The sequence below is a fragment of the Maniola hyperantus genome, chromosome 17 (assembly GCF_902806685.2).
Source record: "Maniola hyperantus chromosome 17, iAphHyp1.2, whole genome shotgun sequence".
NCBI lineage: Eukaryota > Metazoa > Arthropoda > Insecta > Lepidoptera > Nymphalidae > Maniola > Maniola hyperantus.
The window spans coordinates 12,667,870-12,689,858 of record NC_048552.1 but is presented as its reverse complement, the minus strand read 5'-3'; the positions used below and the strand labels follow the sequence as shown (position 1 = coordinate 12,689,858).

At 39.1% G+C, this 21,989-nt stretch overlaps 1 protein-coding gene across 4 annotated transcripts; it reads left to right on the top strand.

Moving 5' to 3' along the window:
- Positions 1 to 446: 446 nt before the first annotated feature.
- Positions 447 to 21,400, top strand: Idh3a (isocitrate dehydrogenase [NAD] subunit alpha, mitochondrial). 4 transcript variants are annotated; one of them, XM_034977642.2, is made up of 7 exons: positions 447 to 516; positions 857 to 1,024; positions 2,240 to 2,418; positions 4,747 to 4,962; positions 7,756 to 7,891; positions 8,801 to 8,914; positions 21,145 to 21,400. In XM_034977642.2, exons 1-7 carry the CDS (start codon positions 490 to 492, stop codon positions 21,370 to 21,372), a joined length of 1,068 nt encoding a protein of 355 aa, XP_034833533.2. In that variant the 5' UTR covers positions 447 to 489; the 3' UTR covers positions 21,373 to 21,400. The 4 variants fall into 4 exon arrangements, with proteins under 4 accessions (XP_034833533.2, XP_069360298.1, XP_069360296.1 ...); XM_069504197.1 differs by lacking the exon at positions 21,145 to 21,400 and adding an exon at positions 14,062 to 19,864; XM_069504195.1 differs by lacking the exons at positions 447 to 516; positions 21,145 to 21,400 and adding exons at positions 567 to 769; positions 14,062 to 19,864.
- The last annotated feature ends 589 nt before the right edge of the window (positions 21,401 to 21,989 follow it).

Here is a 21,989-nt window from a genome sequence, read left to right as displayed (position 1 = left end):
TTAAGCCTTAAGGATTAGTACCTACCTACTTTGAGAACAAATGCTTTCAAACAAGAACAATCAACGTTAGTTACAATTCTCGCCACGCGCCAAGATAGCCTTGTCGCACTGTAGGTACCTACTCTTTGCACAGCATATAAACACATCCTTAAAAAGTTGCCATACTTTTAGCTAAAATAAAGTATTTTTAACTGTTCAAGCAATTTTTCGCTCGAAATTTTATAACATAGCTATATATTTAGCTTGCCTTTATTGTAATGAAACAAGTAAATTGAACTGTTTAAACTCACAACAAGCTCACAACTATAAAAATCAAAGTTTAATTTCATGAAAATCCCCGCGAAAATTCATCCTCGAAAAATGATTTCCGGTCATGCGTCGTTGTCGAGTTCGCAGTGCGCCCCCCTCGCCCTCCCCATGCTCCCCAGTCCCGCCCCGCTTAACCATCGCGGAGTGTCTTTTTGTCGTCGTATAATTAAATTTTGTGAAATGGCAGCAAGAATTATCAGAAAAATCGTAAGTTCGTAGATAGTGATGCTGAAATCCGTTGTGTAATATGTTTCTGCATGTGAATTAACAATCCCCGAGTGACTTCTTCTAAAATTTCTTTTGCCATCCAAAAATAGACTTAGTTATAGTTATGTCGAAGAATTACATAAATGCGCTTGTGAAGCCTTTTCGTGAGAGTAAAGTTGTTGAAAGCTTACTGAAATTGTTCGAGTCGGGGGCGAATAAGTCTACCGCAGGGGTTGGAGGCGTGAAAAATGAGGTTAACATATATTTTGTGTTTCTTTTATTCCGATAACAATGTAGAGGTTATGCGATGGGTTTTCCAGATTTTTCTGATTTGTGCCAGGTCCCAGCGGGGCGAGCCGGTGCAGCTCAGTACAGTACGGGAGTGCGGAAGGTGACACTCATTCCTGGCCATGGGATCGGTCCAGAGATCACTGTGGCTGTCCAGAAAATATTCGAAGCTGCCAAAGTACCCATAGAATGGGACGAAGTTGATGTTACAGCTGTTAGAGTAAGTCAAGAAAATCTACACAGTAAACATGATTATTTTTTGTGAAATATCATTTGTATAAACTCACAAGTCACAAGTGAATTTCAATGGAGATTAAATTGTACTTAACAGGAAAATTAATCACTTTTCCTCCTATTGGAATGTGTAGACCTTTCTATACCATGATGTTATATTTTTCTAAGAATCATATTTAATTTTAGCTGTAAAAGTGATTCAAGTACCTATCAAAATAAAATATAGTTTTGTATTGTTCACATACTTTTAATAGTTTTGTATTTAACTAAGGAAAATCGAGTTATTATGCTTAGTTTCTGTATATCTATCACTACCTTATAAACCGAACTGAATCTTGATTAAAAAAATTAATATAATGATGCCTGCAACTTTTACATTTGTAGATTTAGGTGTTAAAATCCAGAGAGAACTTTTTAATTTTCTGGGATAAAAAGTTGTCTATGTCTTGTGTATGCGGATGTAAGCTAACTGTGTACAAAATTGCATCAAAATCTGTTAAACAGATGGGGTTTGGTATCAGACAGACACACTTTCATATTTATTTTTTGACTAGCTATGCTCGCGCCTTCGTCCCCTTGGACTACACAAATTTCAAACCCCTATTTCGCCCCCTTAGGGGTTGAATTTTCAAAAATCCTTTCCAGATGTCTATGTCATAATAGCTATATGCGTGCCAAATTTCAGCCCGATCCGTCCAGTAGTTTGAGCTGTGCGTTGATAAATCAGTCAGTCACCTTTTCTTGTTATATATTTAGACATTAGTATAGATGTTTATGACATTAATATTATTATTATTTTTTTTTTTAATTCAGATACAAGTTAGCCCTTGACTGCAATCTCACCTGGTGGTAAGTGATGATGCAGTCTAAGATGATAGCGGGCTAACCTGGAAGGGGTATGGCAGTTTTATTAAACCCATACCCCTTTGGTTTCTACACGGCATCGTACCGGAACGAACGGAAGGGTCGTAACTAGCCACGGCCGAAGCCTCCCACCAGACCAGACCAGAAATTTAGAAATTATAAAATTCCAAACCCCTGCCAGGAATCGAACCCGGGACCTCCCACTATTAAGACCACAGCGCTCACCACTGCGCCAGGGAGGTCGTCAGACAATAACATAACATATTTTAGACAATAACATGTCATGTCATGTGTCATGTATCACCATCATATGTAACAAAACAAAACTTTCTTCTAGGGTCCAGACGGCAAGTTTGGTATTCCTCAGAAAGCGATTGACTCAGTCAATACAAACAAGATTGGTCTCAAAGGCCCCCTCATGACTCCAGTTGGAAAAGGTTACCGTTCCCTCAACTTGGCATTACGTAAAGAGTTTGACTTGTATGCCAACGTCAGGCCTTGCAAGAGTTTAGAAGGGTAAGTGAAATTATTTGATACACTAATTGCTTTAGCTTGTGACTGATTTAAGAAATCTGTATTGAAACTGTTCTTCTCTGTAGGAGCAGCATTTCGAACGAGTGGTAAATTAGACTAGTTGACGATTCAAAAGCACTTGTAAAAGTTTACTTGAATAAAAATATATTCTACTATACTAGCTGCCCCGCGAACTTCGTTCCGCCTAACAGTCGATTCTAATTTTTTAAATTTTTCTCTCCGTAAGAACCATTCTCGTACTTCAAGGAATATTATAAAAAAATTATTAGCGAAATCGGTTCAGTTGTTCTCGAGATTTGCGATGAGCAACACATTTAGTAATTAATTTTTAGGGTTCCGTACCTCAAAAAGAAAAACGGAACCCTTATAGGATCACTTTGTTGTCTGTCTGTGTCTGTTTGTCTGTCTGTCTGTCTGTCTGTCTGTCTGTCAAGAAACCTACAGGGTACTTCCCGTTGACCTAGAATCATGAAATTTGGTAGGTAGGTGGGTCTTATAGCTGGTTATGATGCATAAAAATAAATAAAAATCTGTTTTAGAATGCACAGGTGAAGCCCTTTCATATGATACCCCACTTGATATAGTTATCTTACTAAGAAAATTGAAAATACTAATTATTAGTTTATGACCACAATTATTTAATGTTTTTTGTGTGGATGTATCCACAAATTCACAGTTTTAACATTTTTCCCCAAATGTCAGCTATAAGAACTACCTATCTGCCAAATTTCATAATTCTAGGTCAACGGGAAGTACCCTGTAGGTTTCTTGACAGACAGACAGAGAACAAAGTGATCCTATAAGGGTTCCGTTTTTCCTTTTGAGGTACGGAACCCTAAAAATGAGGGACTTTCGAACTTTTTAAAAATCAAAACGGCGAGTTTTAAAACTGTTAAAAAATATATTTAATAAAAAAATATATAGTTTTATATTTTGTTCGATGGTGCGGAACCCTTCGTGTTCAAGTCAGATTCGCACTTGCACTTTCACTATATGATTCAGTAGCATTGCCGCGATTAGGCTTATGATAAATCGTTTGTTGTATCAATGATGGATCTGCCGATAAAAATGGAATTTCGTGTGACGTTTTATGATTTCGCTATGTTTTGTCACATGACCTTTACGGTTCCCTGATCTTGACTTCTTTTGCACAATACTTATCGGAATCGAAATACATACCTACTAGAGATTCTTTGGATTTACCGATAAAAATTGGATCTTCATCAGGTTTTTAGCTAAGTATATCCATGCGCAAAAATGCACGTAGCTCCGTTGCGACGTGATTGAAAGACAAACCATTAAACCAACAAACAAGAACACTTTCGCATAATATATATAATTACTGGACTACACAAATTTCAAACCCCTATTTCACCCCCTTAGGGGTTGAATTTTCAAATCCTTTCTTAGCGGATGCCTACGTCATAATAGCTATCTGCTTGCCGAATTTCAGCCCGATCCCAGTAGTTTGAGCTGTGCGTTGATAGATCAGTCAGTCAGTCAAGTCACCTTTTCCGTTTATATATTTAGAAGATTACCGTGAACAGCGTACTTGAGGCGGATCAGACTGAATTGAATAACGATAAGGGCTGATTCATTGGCGGGCATGACTCGATAAGCGTTATCTTGTACACGACTCGACGCCTACCGACGCCGCCGCGCGAGAAAGGTCTCAGGGTTAATGATTTAACTACACATCAGTTCTATAATACAGTACTAATATTAGAGCACACTAGAATATTCCCGCGACTTCCGCGTCGGTAGAGTTTTTTAAAAATCCCGCGGAAAGTGTTTGTTTTTAGGGTTCCGTACCTCAAAAGGAAAAAAGGAACCCTTATAGGATCACTTTGTTGTCTGTCTGTCCGTCTGTCCGTCGTGTCTCTCAAGAAAACCTATTGTCTAGTCTGTGGAGATGGCACCTAAGCTTTTTCAGCTCCTTAATTATACCCATGCAAAAATCACGTCAATCCGTTGTGACGTGATTGAAGGACAAACCAATAAACAAATACACTTTCGGATTTATAATAAGGATAGTGATTTACAGAAAAATTAATGATAGGTAATTTGGATTCTTTTAAGGTTTAGGTAAACCGACAGAGGCTCGTGTTTAGAGTATTAAACCCACCGAGATCTATAGAGCGCATTTTTACTTTGCTCAGACTTAAGATTGAGTTAAAACGAGACAGGTTTATGTGAGAGATATAGCTCTGTCTCGTTTTAACTCTGTCTTAAGTCTTAGCTAAGCCAGAGTGCGCGCATAGACCTCACCCTCAGATTCAGGGTGTTTATAAAATGTTTTGTTTGTCACAGCATCAAGACACTATACGACAACGTGGACGTAGTGACAATCCGTGAGAACACAGAGGGAGAGTACTCAGGCATCGAGCACGAGATCGTGGATGGCGTGGTACAGAGTATAAAGCTGATCACGGAAGAGGCCAGCAAACGCGTCGCGGAGTTCGCGTTCCAGTTCGCGCAGGAAAACAAGAGGAAGAAGGTCACTGCTGTACACAAGGCTAACATTATGTGAGTAACTACCCTCATTTTAGTCAAAGAACATACTAAGGACAATAACTAGTTTGTTTACACGCAACGACGAATTGCACCAGTACCTGGATATGCCAACTGTTTCGGAGGAAATAAACAAGTACTCCAAAAAACACAAAGTTCGCCTTGCCAAGCATCCAAACCCACTCGCCAACTCACTTCTAGCTGCCCCTAGAGTAAAAAGACTAAAACGAGCTGATGTGCTCGATACCTGATGGACGTGGGAGCAATGGCCAATGGCTCCCTCGTTTCTCAATACCAAATTCAGCACAAAAAATCTGCTTATAGTCCCCCGACTGATTGCAGACAATGACAAGGGGGAAAAAAAATTTAGTCATAGTTAGGGAGAGAATGTCAGCCAATCAGAGGTGTAATAGCTATTTGCATCCCCAGACCGATCCGTCTTAGTTTGAGCTGTGCGTTGATCTAGGTCAGTCAGTCAGTAACCCTTTCCTTTTATTCATCTTCCAAGAATATAATAGGTGTCGACTATTCTTTCAAACTTGTGGTGAAAAAATTACTTGTCTATTTTAGCGTTAAAACTATCGTGAGTGATTTACTTTATATATAATATCTCACACCCGGCTTTATTCACGTGTTTAGTTGACGTTAGCCCCGACTAGTTTCAAACCCATCCGGGGTCCTTTTTCAAAGGGAATCAGTTCGCGCATGGGATGGGTTCGAAACTAGTCGGGCTAACGTCGCCTAAACAAGTGAGTAAAGCCGAGTGTGAGATATTATATATAATTACTTGTCTGTTAAATTTCTAAGATCATGTTTAAAGCTCAGTTCACATTTTGTACTAAATCATGACAATTGGTTTAGAGAAATATCACGAGGATTTCACAAGGTAACTTGTGTTTGTTAAGTGTAACCTTAACCGTAAGTGTAACCTTAACCGTAAGTATAACCTTATTCGAAAGATTTTATTTATTCTTATGAATCATAGTTTTTGATTTATCGTGCAAAATGTCAATAAAATACGATTGTACTACGGAACCCTCAGTGCGCGAGTCTGATTCGCACTTGGCCAGTTTTTTTTGTTTAATCGATAATTTAAAATGGTTATTGCTTATTACACTTTAATAAAACTAACAAAGTGCGTGGGTTTTACATATTTTGGAAGACCCTCTATTTAATAAATCACTGAGAAATAATTTATTTTTGATGTAGTCAAATACCCAATTGGTTTAGAATCGACAATAATCACACCGTTTACGTAAATATCAGATTTCACGAGGCAACTTGTGTTTGAAGGCGACACGGCTGGCCTCGGCTCATATCGAGTGTCGAGATGCACATGATATTCTAGTAACTAGTAATTCTTTATTGGCGCTAATGAAACGGTGTCAAATACCAGTGCTAAGTGATTATAACTGTATCTTATCAATGTTAGAAATATTCACTGATATATACCTGTATAAACGTTGCTATGGATATTACCCTTTCCTATATCCAACCAAATTTCTGTTAGGTTGCTTAGGTTTCAACTCCCTGGAGGTCAGACGCATTTGCGATCAACTGAAAATTATGTGTCAAATGTTGCGAGGAGATGTTAATGCTCCAGAACTTCATGACCAACTGTGTCGCATACGTGTCCCTGAATCCAATAGTAATCTTCGTCCACGAAAAAATAAATTTTTCGTGGTCCCACATCATCGCACTGTTGCTAGATCTATGTCACCTATACCCCGTTCATTAGCATCATTCAACGCGCTTTTAGACAATAATGCTCAATGGGACCCATTTAATGATGGGTCTATAATACTGGTTCGGGAGTTACTGAAGTACGCTGAGAGCATTGCATGAATATGTCATTCAATGTTCTCAGCGTACATATTCAAAATTCTTTGATCTTTTATCGTTTTGTATTTTATGTCTTTTTTCTTGTACCTTTATTTGTATTTAAATTTATTATTAATCATCTAGTTAGTGTAAGTGGCACTGCCGTTCTAATAAGATATAAAAAAATAAAAATAAAAAAATAAAAAAAATACCTACAGATATGCAACTAGCGTGGCCTCCTCAGTCCCTCTCGCTCAAGCAGACGTACTTACTTGTGAAATGTTATTCCTTCTATTTAACATTCGCTTCGACTGTTGTAGTACTACTGCAACCCACCATTGCTCAATTACTTCAAAAACAAATAACAACAAAACAAATCAATTATTTCTGTCAACATAACCTCACTTCATGAGGTTTGAAATTTGTGTAGTTCACGCGGACGAAGTCGCGAGCGTAAGCTAGTTACTCATGTTTAGCATGGCTAATATCTCTTGAAAACAAAAAACTCTTATTCCTAGTACTCATGGAGAGTATGTCAGAAATTGAAAAATCCTATTACAATATAAAGGATTATTTAAATGATAAGCAAGCTTGGGAATGAGTTGCTTAACGACTTTGTGATAGTTCTAATAAGTTTCAATAATTTTGTAAAGTGGTGATAATAAAAAGAATACCCGGCTGAGTTTGTTGTGGGCTCTTCTCAGACCTGGGCGCGTTTGGAACCCTCGTAGCTTTAGTTTTAAGTTTGCGTTATAATTATCACCACTATATTATCTTACAAATCTAACACTATACCAGACAATCAATAAGAGTAATTTATTACCTATTTTGAATAAATCATTTGACTTTTGACTTTTGAAATCTTCACGCAAGTATCGAAAAAAGGTGTACAAAGTTGCAGCTAATCGAATGAACGATGCGCGAACGCATATGTAACGAGTGAATGAACAAACACACAAACATTAATCTAAATATACTGTATTCCAGGCGTATGTCCGACGGTCTGTTCCTGCGGTGCTGTCGAGACCTGGCTACCAAGTACCCCGGCGTGACCTTCGAGGAGCGCTACCTGGACACCGTCTGCCTCAACATGGTGCAGGACCCCAGCAAATTCGACGTGCTGGTGAGAACCTTTTTTTATGTTTTCACACCCCTAGTTATTTTTCACACCGGAAATACGGGGAGCTTATAGTAAACTAGCTTATGCATTTCGTCCGCGTGGACTACACAAATTTCAAACCCCTATTTCACTCTCTTAGGGGTTTAATTTTCAAAAATCCTCTCTTAGCGGATGCCTACGTCATAATAGCTATCTGCATGCCGAATTTCAGGCCTATCCGTTCAGTAGTTTGAGCTGTGCACTGATAGATCAGAGTCAGTCAGTCACATTTTCCTTTTATATATGTATATAGATTCACCGAGAAAACTAAGCATAGGCACAGTTCACGGTAGTTAGGGAACTTGTAACGAAACGTTGAAACTTCGACGTCACTGGCAGGCGTCAAATGTTAGTACATTTGACGCAGGTACCCCCATTTTTCTATGATTTCACGTCACCATAGGCTACTATCGATTCAGGATCAAACAGAGAATTCCCTCACTCTAGTTCACTCTGGCATAGGGCTCTCTGTTACGTCATCATCATCATGATCAACCCACCTCCGGCTCACTACAGAGCACAGGTCTCCTCTCAGAGTGAGAAGGGTTTTGGCCTTAGTCTACCACGCTGGCCATGTGCGGATCGGTAGACTTCACACACCTTTGAGAACATTATGGAGAACTCTCAGGTTTCCTCACGATGTTTTATAATATTGATTGATTGATATTTAATCAATTAAAATGCACATAGCTCCGAAAAGTTAGAGGTGCGTGCCCGGGATCGAACCCCCGACCTCCTATTAGAAGGCGGACGTCCTAACCAATAGGCTATCACAGCTCTGTTACGTAATCCCGTACAAATAATAGAGACAAAAATCTCAGTGGGCGTTAACCATTTTGAGTCACCGCCCAATCACCAAATCGTGTTTCTCAGGTGATGCCCAACTTGTACGGTGACATCATGTCGGACATGTGCTCCGGCCTGATCGGAGGGCTGGGCCTCACGCCCTCGGGCAACATCGGCAAGAACGGCGCCCTCTTCGAGTCCGTAAGTATCTTCCTTGCATTCCGTTTCACGTAAAATTATCACTGGCAAAGGGGGTAGTGAGTTTATGTTACGCTGTACTTTGATTAAATTGTTTAGATGCGACGCCAAAAACGCAAAATGTTAAATAACGTAACACACACACACATACACACAATGCCAAAAGGGAACGCCAATTCTTCGCCAAAATTCATCCATTACTGTTATTTACTGTTAATGTTATGTATTAATACTAAAAAAAACTTATTTAATGACTGAAATATTGCTCGTAACGGTTTGTGCGCAACACTCCGGCGTAATTAAAAGACACTCAACTGTAGGGCGATTGTCTAAAACCTGCATCAATCATTATTACAATCTCAATTGTTCTGATTGGCTGAATTTGTGCGATTCTTGTTGCAACAATGCATTGTGGCCAATAGTGAGCGAGCATTAACTAATCAGAGATGATTGCGATCGTGACATTGTAGCTGTCAAACAACCGCGGTAGGGCCACGGATTCCGCTCGTAATGACAATCTTGGCAATGTATGTAGGTATTGCCATAATTGGGTATTTGACTCCAACTTTTATTATTACTTTATTATAAACTAGGATAAAAATAATGATGTAAACTGAAAAAAACTAATTAATCGGTCAAATAACAAAAAGTTATAAGCATTTAAATATTTCTGATTAGACAGAGATAGCAATATAGCATTTTGACGTCACACCTTACTAATGCCATAGTAGTTTCGTGAGGTTTCATACAAATTTTCGTTTTGCGAGAAAGGGATAGAAGACCCTCCCACTCCAAAATTAAAATGCCTGTAACTTTGTAAATCTTTGCTGGATTTTAATATTTTTTTCAGCGTACGTCATTATTTTTATCCTAGTTTATAATAAAGTAATAATATTTATCAAATTCAAAAGTAGCTGAGAAAACAAATAAACAAAAAGGTTTGTAAAAGTTCTTCCGAGTTCTATGTCCAAAACAGTGCTCGTTTCTTTTTTTTTTTTTTTAAATAGATATAGCGAGCAGGCGGGTCACCTGATGTTAAGTGATTACCGCCGCCCATGAACATTTGCAGCACCAGAGGAGCCGCCGATGCGTTGCCGGCCTTTTAGGAATTTGTTGGTCCGCCCCTTGAATAACCCCATGTTATAATCTAGTGGGAACACCGCCGATGGGAGTTGGTTCCACAGTTTGCACGTGCGTGGAAAGAAGGATCTGGCGCAGCGGACGGTCGAAGTGCACCAGACACCCAGATGGTGAGGGTGAAATTCCTTACGGTGGCGCGCGGTGCGGTTGTAGAAAAAAGAGGGTGGAATGAGGTCAAAAAGCTCTTCAGAGCACTCCCCATTATACAGGCGATAGAACACGCATAGAGAGCTAACGTCTCTGAGGTGCTCCAGGCTTTCCAACGAGGCGGTTAGTTTGGGATCGTCCACAAGTCGAACAGCCCGCCTTTGGATCCGATCAAATGGAAGGAGTTGGTACTGGGGTGCTCCAGCCCAAAGGTGGGAGCAGTACTCCATGTGAGGGCGGACTTGCGCCTTATAGAGTAGGAGCCTATGCTCGGGCGCGAAGTACCGCTTTGCTCTGTTGAGCACCCCAAGCTTTTTGGAGGCTAATTTGGCCTTGCTTTCCAAATGATCGCGGAATTGAACCTCGCTCGAAATGTGGACTCCAAGGATCCCAATGCTGTTGGAAGGTGTGAGGGGAGTGCTCTGAAAGAGAAGAGGCAGAGGTTTCTTGAACTGTGATCTCAGTCTAATGCCTTTCATTAATGGATGCACTTTGGCCAAAAACCCCTTTGACGAATGGGCGTTTCCCTTTGCGTCCTCAAATTACATTTTACACATGAATTGACAAAAAAGTTAAGGTGTTGTGTACTGTTAATTAGCTACAATTTTTTTCAAAAAGTGCATTTTATAATTTTTGTTGTTTATTATAGACTAGATGATGCCCGCAACTTCGTTCGCGTGGATTTAGGTTTTTTTTAAATCCCGTGGGAACTCTTTAATTTTCCGGGATAAAACCCTATGTCCTTCTCCGGGATGTACCTACGCTAACTCTGTACCAAATTTTATCAAAATCGTTTGAACGGTTAGGCCGTGAAAAGCTAGCAGACAGACAGCCAGATAGACAGACAGACTGACACACTTTCCCATTTATAATATTAGTATGGATCAAGCCAGTGATACTGCTTTAGATAATAACTTTTACAACCGATATTTTGATAAGATTGACTACCTATTTAAAAGTGCATCTCGAGTGGCACTTCAAGAGATTTTACAATGCAGTTATTGGAGTGTATTGGTTTGATAACTCGATACACTCCTTTCAATATTTTTTATTAGAGCCTCAATAGCTCAACCGGTATAGGAGTGGACTGAAAACCGAAAGGTCGACGGTTCAAATCCCGTCCGTTGAACTATTGTCGTACCTACTCCTAGCACAAGCCTGACGCTTAATTGGAGAGGAAAGGGGAATATTAGTCATTTAATATGGCTAATATTCTTTAAAAAAAAAAAAAAAAAACTATTACCAGTAGTAGTGAATGGACAGGACTAAATTACTTTGCTGGCTCAGTGACCCAAAAGGTCGCTCTAGTCTGACTAGTCGCCCAGCAACTCGGTCGTCGGCGACCATTGGAATCTGTAATTTATATGGAAGTCGACGTGTGTATGCACACGAAGTTGCGGCGACTGCGTGTGTATACACAAGGCGATTATCATATAAATACGGTATTTGACTATGTCAAAAATAAATAATTTCTCAGTGATAATTAAATTGAGGGTCTTCCAAGATACGTAAATTCCACATCCTTTGTTAGTTTTATGTGTGACAACCATTTTAAATTATCGATTAAACTAAAAAAAGCACGTCAAATGATTGAAACGTCACATACCGGCACTTCATAGAATTTCGCATACAAAGCGCGCGTTTTGACGTTTGATAAAAAGTTACTGATTTGACTAGTTGTCAAATACCGGATTACAGATCCTAACAGTCGCCGTCGACTGAGTCGCCGGGCGACTAGTTGACCGTGCGTAATGGGTTTTATAATGCGCGCAAAACAAGTGGTCCAATCTGAAGTCCCAACATGGCGACTTGAGCTAATTTCTTTTAATTTTATGCCGGCCGATTGAAATTTTTATTATTAAAAACCGGCCAAGTGCGAGTCAGGCTCGCGCAATGAGGGTTCCGTACTACAGTCGTATTTTTTCGACATTTTGCACGATAATTCAAAAACTATGATGCATAAAAATAAATAGAAATCTGTTTTAGAATGTACACGAAGACCTTTCATATGATACCCCCACTTGATATAGTCACTCACTTCGAAAGTTGAAAATACTAATTATTAGTTCATGACCACAATTTAATTTATTTTTGTGTGATATAACCCTAAATTCACGGTTTTCAGATTTGTGGTTGAAATGTCAGCTATAAGATCTACCTACTTGCCAAATTTCATGATTCTAGTTCAACGGGAAGTACCCTGTAGGTTTCTTGACAGACAGACAGACAACAAAGTGATCCTATAAGGGTTCCGTTTTTCCTTTTGAGGTACGGAATCCTAAAATCTGTAAAAATTTCATCTCTCTACCTATTACGGTTCACGAGATACATCATACAGCACGCTAACGGACAGACAGTCGAACAGACAGTGGGGGCTTAGTAATAGCAGGGTCCTGTCGGCACTCTTTGGATACGGAACCCTAAAAAAATAGAATATTTTCAAACAAAAAACAGTTAACGTAACCATAAAATGAAGGAGGCATTGTGCCATGAAATCTTTGCAAATGTAAGTCTCATCCAGACATTCTATGTGATGGGGTGATGGACTAACAAGGTGTGTGTGTGTGCAAAATTACTAAAACATTTATTTTTTTGCATGAAAATTATGTTTTATGTTATGTATGATTTTTGTGTTCCATATCAATGTCAGCGAACAAAAAAATAAAGCAATAATAATATTACATATTTTTCTACTAGGATCGTGAATGTAAAATATATGGATGGTTTGCCATATTTTAACAAAAATCAAAATAACGGATAATCATAAAATAGTCAAATACTTACAAGTTTTATTTGCATTTGTGTGAGACATCCAACTAGAATTGCCAATTAACCTCTGTTGCAACTCACAGTATACCAATCGTATCGTTTGGATACTTTGAAGACATTTGACTTAAATGGACTCACAGGACTGGACAGTGGAATGGACCACAATCGCTGAGAGAACCCTGACGTTTCTTTTGATGCAAAAACTCAGCTTGAAAATGCCGATTATTTATTATTAGCAACGTAAACAATTGCTGAAAAAAGTGACGTAGGCCAATGTGAGCCCACCATTAATTAGAGTGTCTGTCCAATAAAGCGGAACAGAATATGTCAGGCTACTAATCAACTTGCTCCGCCAACCATGTCCCCGCCTTGTTTCGGTAGACAGGCACCTTAACACGCTACCTACCCACAGCTCTGCATTTACACAAATACAGTGAATCAGTCCCGCAAATTGCTAATGCGCGTGGCCGCCATTTTAGTGACGTCAGCACTAGACTGAAGTTTACAGCTGATAGTATATTTTTATTTCGGCTGACGTCAAAATGATGTCATTTCGATTTTAATGAGACATGGCTCCAGCACAATAGCAATTTGCGGGACTTATACCAGACTGTATTTTTTTTTTTTTTTTTTTTCTTCGGGGGTGGAAAAAAATCCCTACGGACTTCTGCCTGCCGGCAGGGTGTGTCCGACTCGCACGGACTAAAATAACCTCCCCATGCCTACCAAGGTGAGCACGGAACTGCGTAAGCATTACTTCGTGCTGACCTCCTAAATTTCTATCATCCTCTTTTCTTCTTTTTCCCTCTCTTCCCTTCTTATCATTATAGCCCTCAGCATTTTGCTATATCGTTGCCAGGCTTCTTCGCTCGACAGCATGCGCGATATAAGGTTACGGGCGTTCACACCCTCCGCGTCGGTCAATCCTACCGCTTCTGTCCTTAGGTCGGCACAACCCGGACATTCAAAGATTGCGTGTCTCGGGGTGTCTTCCTCTCCACAGAAGTAGCAGTCTTATGTATACCAGACTGTATGGTTGCTAATCCCTGCCTGTGCAAGTGTTTGCCTGCAACTCACCAACTAACACTTTCCAGGTCCACGGCACGGCACCAGCTATCGCCGGCCAGGACAAGGCCAACCCCACGGCTCTGCTGCTCTCCGGAGTCATGATGCTGCGGTACTTGCGTCTGCCCGACCATGCGGATAGGATCGAGAAGGCTTGTTTCGCTGTCCTCAAGGAGGGGAGGGTGTTGACTGAGGACCTGGGAGGGAAGAGCTCTTGTACGGAGTACACCAATGAAATAATTAAGTATATGAATAATTAGAGGTCGAATATCGTCGCTGCTTGGTCCTTTACAGTTACTTTTCTATTTTTTTTATGAGTGCCATTCCGAATTCAATATTCACAGTCATAATTTTCACCTAAGACTGCATTGTCTTTTAACTAGCGAGTTCTTGGTCAAGTGCTAACTTTCATCGAATTAAGAATCACTTCACTTTAATTATAAGGAAATGTTTTTCACTTTTCACTTTTCAAATTCACTTTAATTAAAAAGAAATGTTGTATGTTTAATAAAAGGGTGCGTCGGAGAAAACCCCGACAGAAGCGAAGCTTGTGTTTGTGTGTTTGAGACATTAGTGTAGCCGTGCGCTAGTGGAGAGGGAAGTTGACAGTGACGGTTTCTTTCGGTATCTGTACACGACCGCGACTGAGCGCGACACAGCTGTAGAAGCTTCACTTTTTTTTAATTCAGAAACAAGTTAGCCCTTGACTGCAATCTCACCTGGTGGTAAGTGATGATGCAGTCTAAGATGATAGCGAGCTAACCTGGAAGGGGTATGGCAGTTTTTATTAAACCCATACCCCTTTGGTTTCTACACGCCATCGTACCGGAACGCTAAATCGCTTGGCGGCACGGCTTTGCCGGTAGGGTGGTAACTAGCCCCGGCCGAAGCCTCCCACCAGACCAGACCAGAAATTTAGAAATTATAAAATTCCAAACCCCTGCCAGGAATCGAACCCGGGACCTCCCACTATTAAGACCACAGCGCTCACCACTGCGCCAGGGAGGTCGTCAAACTTCAAAAGAGTCGGACCGTTTCATCGGACAAATTGATACTTAACGCAATTTTTTAAACAAAATACAATGATCAGTTTAGTTATAAAAATTCTGTAACTAGATTTAGAGAAAAATGTTTATATGTATAGGAAAAAGGGTCAATTTTGTAGTGATAAACGTAACGACTTATCGATATGATTAAAAAGTTTTAGATGCCAAAAATCACAAATATATTACAGAAATTAAAGAAACGAGCGTTGTGGTAATTTAAGAGCAAGCAGCGACGTAAAAACTAGCTATATTAGATCAATTTAACAATGAACTTAAATTATTTTCGTTGAAAACTAACAAATAGAATTATTATTGTACGAATAAAACGTGTTAAAGTACTATTAAGGCATTCCATTGTACGCGTAGAAAGATCTGTTATATAAATTGCTGCCATCATGAAGCTGCCAAAATAAAAATGTCATGGTCTATATATATAAAATTCACTGACTGACTGACTGACATAATATATATCAACGCACAGCCACTGGTCCTAGAGACATGAAATTTTGAGGGTGTGTTCTTTGTAAAGGTATCCACTAAGAAAGGATTTTTCGAAATTCCACCCTTAAGTGGGTTAAATAGGGGATAAAAGTTTATATGAAAGTCCGTCATTTTTCAAGTTATTTGCATGAAAATTGGTATTTGGGTTTTCGGTCACAAATAAAGAAATAAGTGTTCCAGGATTTTTGGAAATTCATCCCCCACCTCGATTTTCTAAATTCCACCCGAGTGAAGCCGGGGCGGGTCAGCTAGTCTTACCATAAAAACAAGACGTAGTAAAACACGTGCGTAGTTCGGGATAATAGAGTTCAACGTATATTATAAAGTTTTTGTGGTAAGACAATAATAATGGTCCATATAATGCGTAAAAATGACTTCTCACGCGCCATTTTAACTTTATGTGACTAATTTCATGTCAAAAATTCGATTTTAGTCCTTACTAGCGATCCGTCCCGGCTTCGCTTGGGTGCAATGTAGATACTAGATACTAATGTGGTGTTGAGTTTATCCTACTTTTTTCTTAAAATATTTGTTAATTTTCGATGGAAGCTCGATTTCTTACGACATTTTGTTCAAATATCGTCATATTTCAACAAATTATTAACACAAACCAATAATAAACTATGCCTATAAACCTTCCTCTTGAATCACTCTATCTATTGGTGAAAACCGCATTAAAATCCGTTGCGTAGTTTAAAAGATCTACGCGTTCATACATACAGATAGCGGGAAGCGACTTTATTTTATACTATGTAGAGATTTTAAAGTTGAGCCTAAAAGTAACCTTTTGACATGACAGTTGACCCATATAGTTACAATGGCGAATGAGAAGTCATTTTGTACGGACTATACATATAAATCTATGGTCTAACATGGTCTATGTGGATAAGATAGTTATGGACAATCGGTCTGCATTGGGATTGCAAATTTGTATTGTCGCAAGTTTTCGCTCTGGCGTAAAACAGCCTTTAGGATGTTTTAAAACTGTAAAATGAGTAAATTTACTCTATAAATAAATTGCAATTGTTTAAAATGAACGTCATGGTTTGTTAAAACTAAGTTACTAAAATTGGTACTGTGTATATTATACTAGCTGATGCCCGCGACTTCGTACGCGTAGATTTAGATTTTTGAAAATCCCGTGGGAATTCTTTGATTTTCCGGGATTAAAAATAGCCTATGTCACTCTCCAGGTCTTTACCTATACCCATGCAAAAAATCACGTCCGTCGCACGCGCAACCTTCAGAGATTTAATCTCGGTTAATTCCGTGCACACTAGTCACTAACCGTAGACTTCCAAACGCATAAACATTAGTACTTTCGGATCAAAACGCGTCTTTCCACCACCTGTCTTCACCACGTTCTTAATACATCCTACCCAATGTTCGTACTTCGTAGCTTTGTAGCTTGGACGTAGTTATTTCAGATTTCTTAGATTTCTGAACAGATCTAATAATAATAATTTCTCACTCCGCCGCAATATACAAAAGTAAGTAGGTAAGCACTTTGGGAACGTGAATGGAAGAACGCTACGTCCGATCCGTTGCACCGTTGCGACGTGATTGAAGGACAAACCAACAAACAAACACACTTTCGCATTTGTAATAAGGGTACTGATCTCCCGATACTTTAATCGGAAAGTGTTAATTTGGCGGCTATTTATGATTTTCGTTCCTATGATTAGAAATATTTTGAACTATGAAATGTTTTATAGGTTTTTAGCTAATACTTGCGAATTCTTTCGAATTGGATTTTGTTTTTTTTTTAAATCTCATGGGAAGTCTTTGATTTTCCGGGGTGAAAAGTAGCCTACGTCACTCTCCAGGTCTATCTACACCCATGCAAAAATCACGTCAATCCTTTGCACCGTTGCGACGTGATTAAAGGACAAACCAACAAACAAACACACTTTTGCATTTATAATAAGGGTACTGATAATATCACTATGGATAACGTGCAAACGTATGTTTTTATGCATACTTGAAACATGAGACACCCCTAGCATTAAAAAAAACTGTTAGTTTGAAAGTACAAAGCTTCAATATTACAAGTCCCGCAAATTGCTAATGCGCGTGGCCGCCATTTTAGTGACGTCAGCCCTAAACTGAAGTTTTGAGCTGATGGTATATATTTTTTTCGGCTGACGTTAAAATGGCATCATTTTGATGTTAATGAGACATGGTTCCAGCGCAATAGCAATTTGCGGGACTTACACGAAATTTTGAAATTCGAAATCATACCTTTTAATTCATAATAAAAAACAGTTAAGTAATTATAAATTTTAAGATACTTTTAATTTATTTTCGTCGTGTAGTTGTTACCATTAGATATATCTGTTTGAGTGATATGTGGCTGTTTTGTGCGTGATTATTATAAGTTAAATTTTTCTCATCTAATGAAATATTTCTTACTAGCTGATGCCCGCGACTTCGTCCGCGTGGATTTAGGTTTTTAAAAATCCCGTGGGAACTCTTTAATTTTCCGGAATAAAAAGGAGCACTCTATAGATCTCAGCCTCAGGCTTTGACTTTGCTCAAACTTAAGATTGAGTTAAAATAAGAAAGATTTATGTGAAAGATATAGCTCCGTCTCGTTTTAACTCTGTCTTAAGTCTAAACTAAGGGTGAAATCTATAGAGCGCACTCTGATTTAGCTTAGACTTAAGACATAGTTAAAACGAGACCGAGGTATATCTCTCACATAAATCTGTCTCGGTTTCACTCAATCTTAAGTCTTGAGCAAAGTCAAAGTGCGCTCTTTAGATTTCAGCCTTAGTCAAAAGTGTGCGCTATAGATCTTACCCTTAGTGCTGTGCTCAATTTATTTTACATCAAGTTTGGTACAGAAAAGAATTGGTACCAATATCAGCCATAACAACAGTATTCACTAACAAATAGTTTCGTAAAATTATAGTTTTAGTTACCAGCACAGACTAAAGCCTGGTATCCATCAAAGCGGGCGACATTTTTTGTACGGGGCACTTTAAGTCCCTCGTGTACGTTATTCGATGCAGTTGTATAAGTCCCGCCAATTGCTAATGCGCGTGGCCGCCGTTTAAGTGACGTCAGCACGAGACTGAAGTTTCGAGCTGATGGTATATTTTTACTTAAATATAGTCAAAATGACGTCATTTCGATGGTAATGAGACATGGTTCCAGCGCAATAACAATTTGCGGGACTTATAAGGGATCTATTTTGAGGGGCAAAAAGTACCCCGAAGCCTAATCCTGTGCAGGCCTTTAGTCTGGGTTTGCTTTTATTTGTTCCTCGATTTGTGATGTAAGGTTACCCTTGCTTATAGTTTTTATTCATTTAAGATTTCTTGTAACATGTTTTCTTTAATTTTAAATACTGAAGTATTATTAGTATACCAACACTAAGGGCGTTTGTGCACTCATCCGTGAAATCACGGATTCTGTAAAAATACGAAACAAACGAGTACGTACGTATTTGTATGACAGCCACTTGGAAGAATCACGGATACGAGCCGAATACGGATGAGTGCACAAACGTCCTAAGGGCGATTACGCACTGCATCCGATCCGAATCCGTGAAAATACGTTCCGAAGTCATAGAACTATTTGTATGGTAACTTACGCACTAGCTCCGACCCGACTTCCGTTATCCGAGTTTCACCGACGCCCGTGAGAATATTTCGGATGTGACCCGGATTAAAATCGGAGGTATGACTTAAAGTACGCGACAGGTTGAAATGGCAATCGGGGGATGAGGTGGAGGGACACCCCGCACTCCCGCACGTCGCCCGCGCTCGCCCGCACCGCGGGTATTCGCTCCCCGATTCCCATCTCAACCTGTCCATTTGGATTATAGACCGGTGGCCCTACCGCGGTTGTTTGACAGCTACAATGTCACGATCGCAATCATCTCTGATTGGTTAATGCTCGCTCACTATTGGCCACAATGCATTGTTGCAACAAGAATGGCACAAATTCAGCCAATCAGAACAATTGAGATTGTAATAATGATTGATGCAGGTTTTAGACAATCGCCCTACTGATTATTGCGTAAGCACTTATATTCACGGACTAGGATCGGATGAGTGCGTAACCGCTCTAACAGTTTAAGATTTTTAATTACCATATTTATTTTTTATTTATTTTATTATAAGCTCAGATGTAATCTGACAATAAAGTTACTCTAAGTAGTTAGAATCTAAATTATGTATTTTGCATTTATACTATGTTAGTGTAATCTGATTCTATAAAAAAAAATTGCGTTGATAGTTTCATACTTTAAGAACTTGAAAATAAAGAGTTTAAAAAACAGTTTGTTTTATTTTATATTGAATGTTTCAATAGCCTATTTTGTCCTTGAGACGTATCCACACTATCTACACGTGTGATCTTATACATTAATAAGGGAAAGTCTCAAAAAATCAGCAGCATTGCCTTTAGAACGTGTGGGTACGCCTTTACACTAAACCTTGTCCAGGAGGAGCGAATTCGCCTCAAATCGTTTCGCGCGTTGACTCGTCGAACGCTATGAGGACGCCAATACACAATACAGTCTACCTACCTATACTTAGTTGGCGAAAGGTCGAGATAGCAATCGGGGAGGGAACGCCCCGGGCTAACCTGGTGTAGGCGGTGTTTAGGGATCCCCCCGCCTCATACGCTAACTGCCATCTAAACCTGTCGCGACATCACGCGAGTCAAGATATTACGTACTGTACTTCACTACACTTCTCGTCTCTAGACTCATGAAGGCCTTCTGACCTATATATATTTTTTTTAAAGATGACTGAAATGACTAATATTGCCCTTTCCTCTCCAGCTAAGCGTCAGGCAGCTCAGGCTTGTGCTAGGAGTAGGTACGACAATAGTGCAACGGGCGGGGTTTGAACCGTCGACCTTTCGGTTTTCAGTCCACTCCTTTACCGGTTGAGCTATTGAGGCTCTGATTCTGGTCTATATTGAATAGATAGTTCACTCTGGAATAAAGTGAACAGGCTTGATCATTGATGTCGGAACCGCCTCTGGCTCTATGGGCTTGAAGAACGTCGATAAGCTCTCTGAAACTTTCTTTTTACAATCAAAAATTACGCGTTTTCCGGTTATTTTTTATCAGAACTTTTACTCTTGCCTCACGATCTTTCAATCAGATCAATATCTGGTGGGAGGCTTCGTTCGGCTCCTAGCCAGCTTCCATCTTAGATAGAACGGTGTTTATTATCTTTTGCATCTTAGACGTCATCATTTACATTTTTTTTGTACCCCGTGAGATTGCAGTCAGGGCTAACTTATTATATCTGAATTTAAAAAAAGATAGGTTCATGGTTATATAGCGAGACACGATTAGGTACATTATATTCTATACAATTTATTGAAGACTAGGTAGGTACTTATTATCATTATTGAGGAACAAGTTCAACACGAACCAATACAACAAGTAAAATTTTATTTTGCTGCATATTTTTCGTAGTGGAATTCAATTTATTTTAATAAAGCGTTTTTAGAATAATTGACGATTCCCGTTTCTTCCACCTTCTGAAAATGTGTTTTGAGCCGTGATAATTAATATTAGTTAATTCATTCCTTTTCCAGGTGCACGGAACTGCTCCCGACATCGCCGGCAAAGACATGGCGAACCCCACTGCCCTGCTCCTCTCCGCGATCATGATGCTGCGGCATTTACAACTCAACGACCATGCAGATATGATTCAAAACGCCTGCTATCTAGTGCTGAGGGAAGGAAAATCATTGACCGGAGACTTAGGCGGCACTGGCAAATGCAGCGAATACACCAACGCAATTATTTCGAAGCTAAACTAAAATCTAAATTTTTTTCCCGCCATAGAAATATATCCCGCCCTTTTGGTGAATTAAAAAAACTTTGTTACCATAGACAAGTATGTCTGCGTCCTGCGACAAGGAGGTTATTGAACTGCGACTAGAAGTCTGGCGTCCGATCCTTTAGTATTATTTTTAGAATTTCTAAGTCATGCACTGTTTCTCTATTTTGTTCAGTGGCTAATTTTATTAATAACTCCAATATAAAGTACCAAAGTCTACAGATAAAATTAACTACTCTAAAATATATAGGTATTCATATTTATTGGTTTTAATACTTTAACGTGATATGCTTCGAATAGTTTCTAATAGGTATCTATTATACATTTTATACGTCTTATGTGTACAATTTATATAAAGCATTATATCAAAGAACATTCAAAAGCGAATAATAATTATTCTAAGTTATTTATTAATTGTCAAACAATTGTGTCGAGAAAATTAATTTTTAAATAAATATTTTAAAAATAAATTTTATCTGTTTTATTCTTTTCCAAATGAACACATAGGTACCTACATTAGATATAGGTAATATGGGTTCCTAATAATATGGCATATGGTGGGACTGGGCAATGGGCATGGATTGGCAAGATTGGGCA

Bases quoted from the DNA above. Each gene is read 5' to 3' on its own strand.
- Idh3a (XM_069504195.1), top strand. From the start codon at position 641: ATGTCGAAGAATTACATAAATGCGCTTGTGAAGCCTTTTCGTGAGAGT. The intron at 770-856 runs GTTAACATATAT...GATTTGTGCCAG, and splicing joins TTGGAGGCGTGAAAAATGAG to GTCCCAGCGGGGCGAGCCGG. The intron at 8,915-14,061 runs GTAAGTATCTTC...AACACTTTCCAG, and splicing joins ACGGCGCCCTCTTCGAGTCC to GTCCACGGCACGGCACCAGC.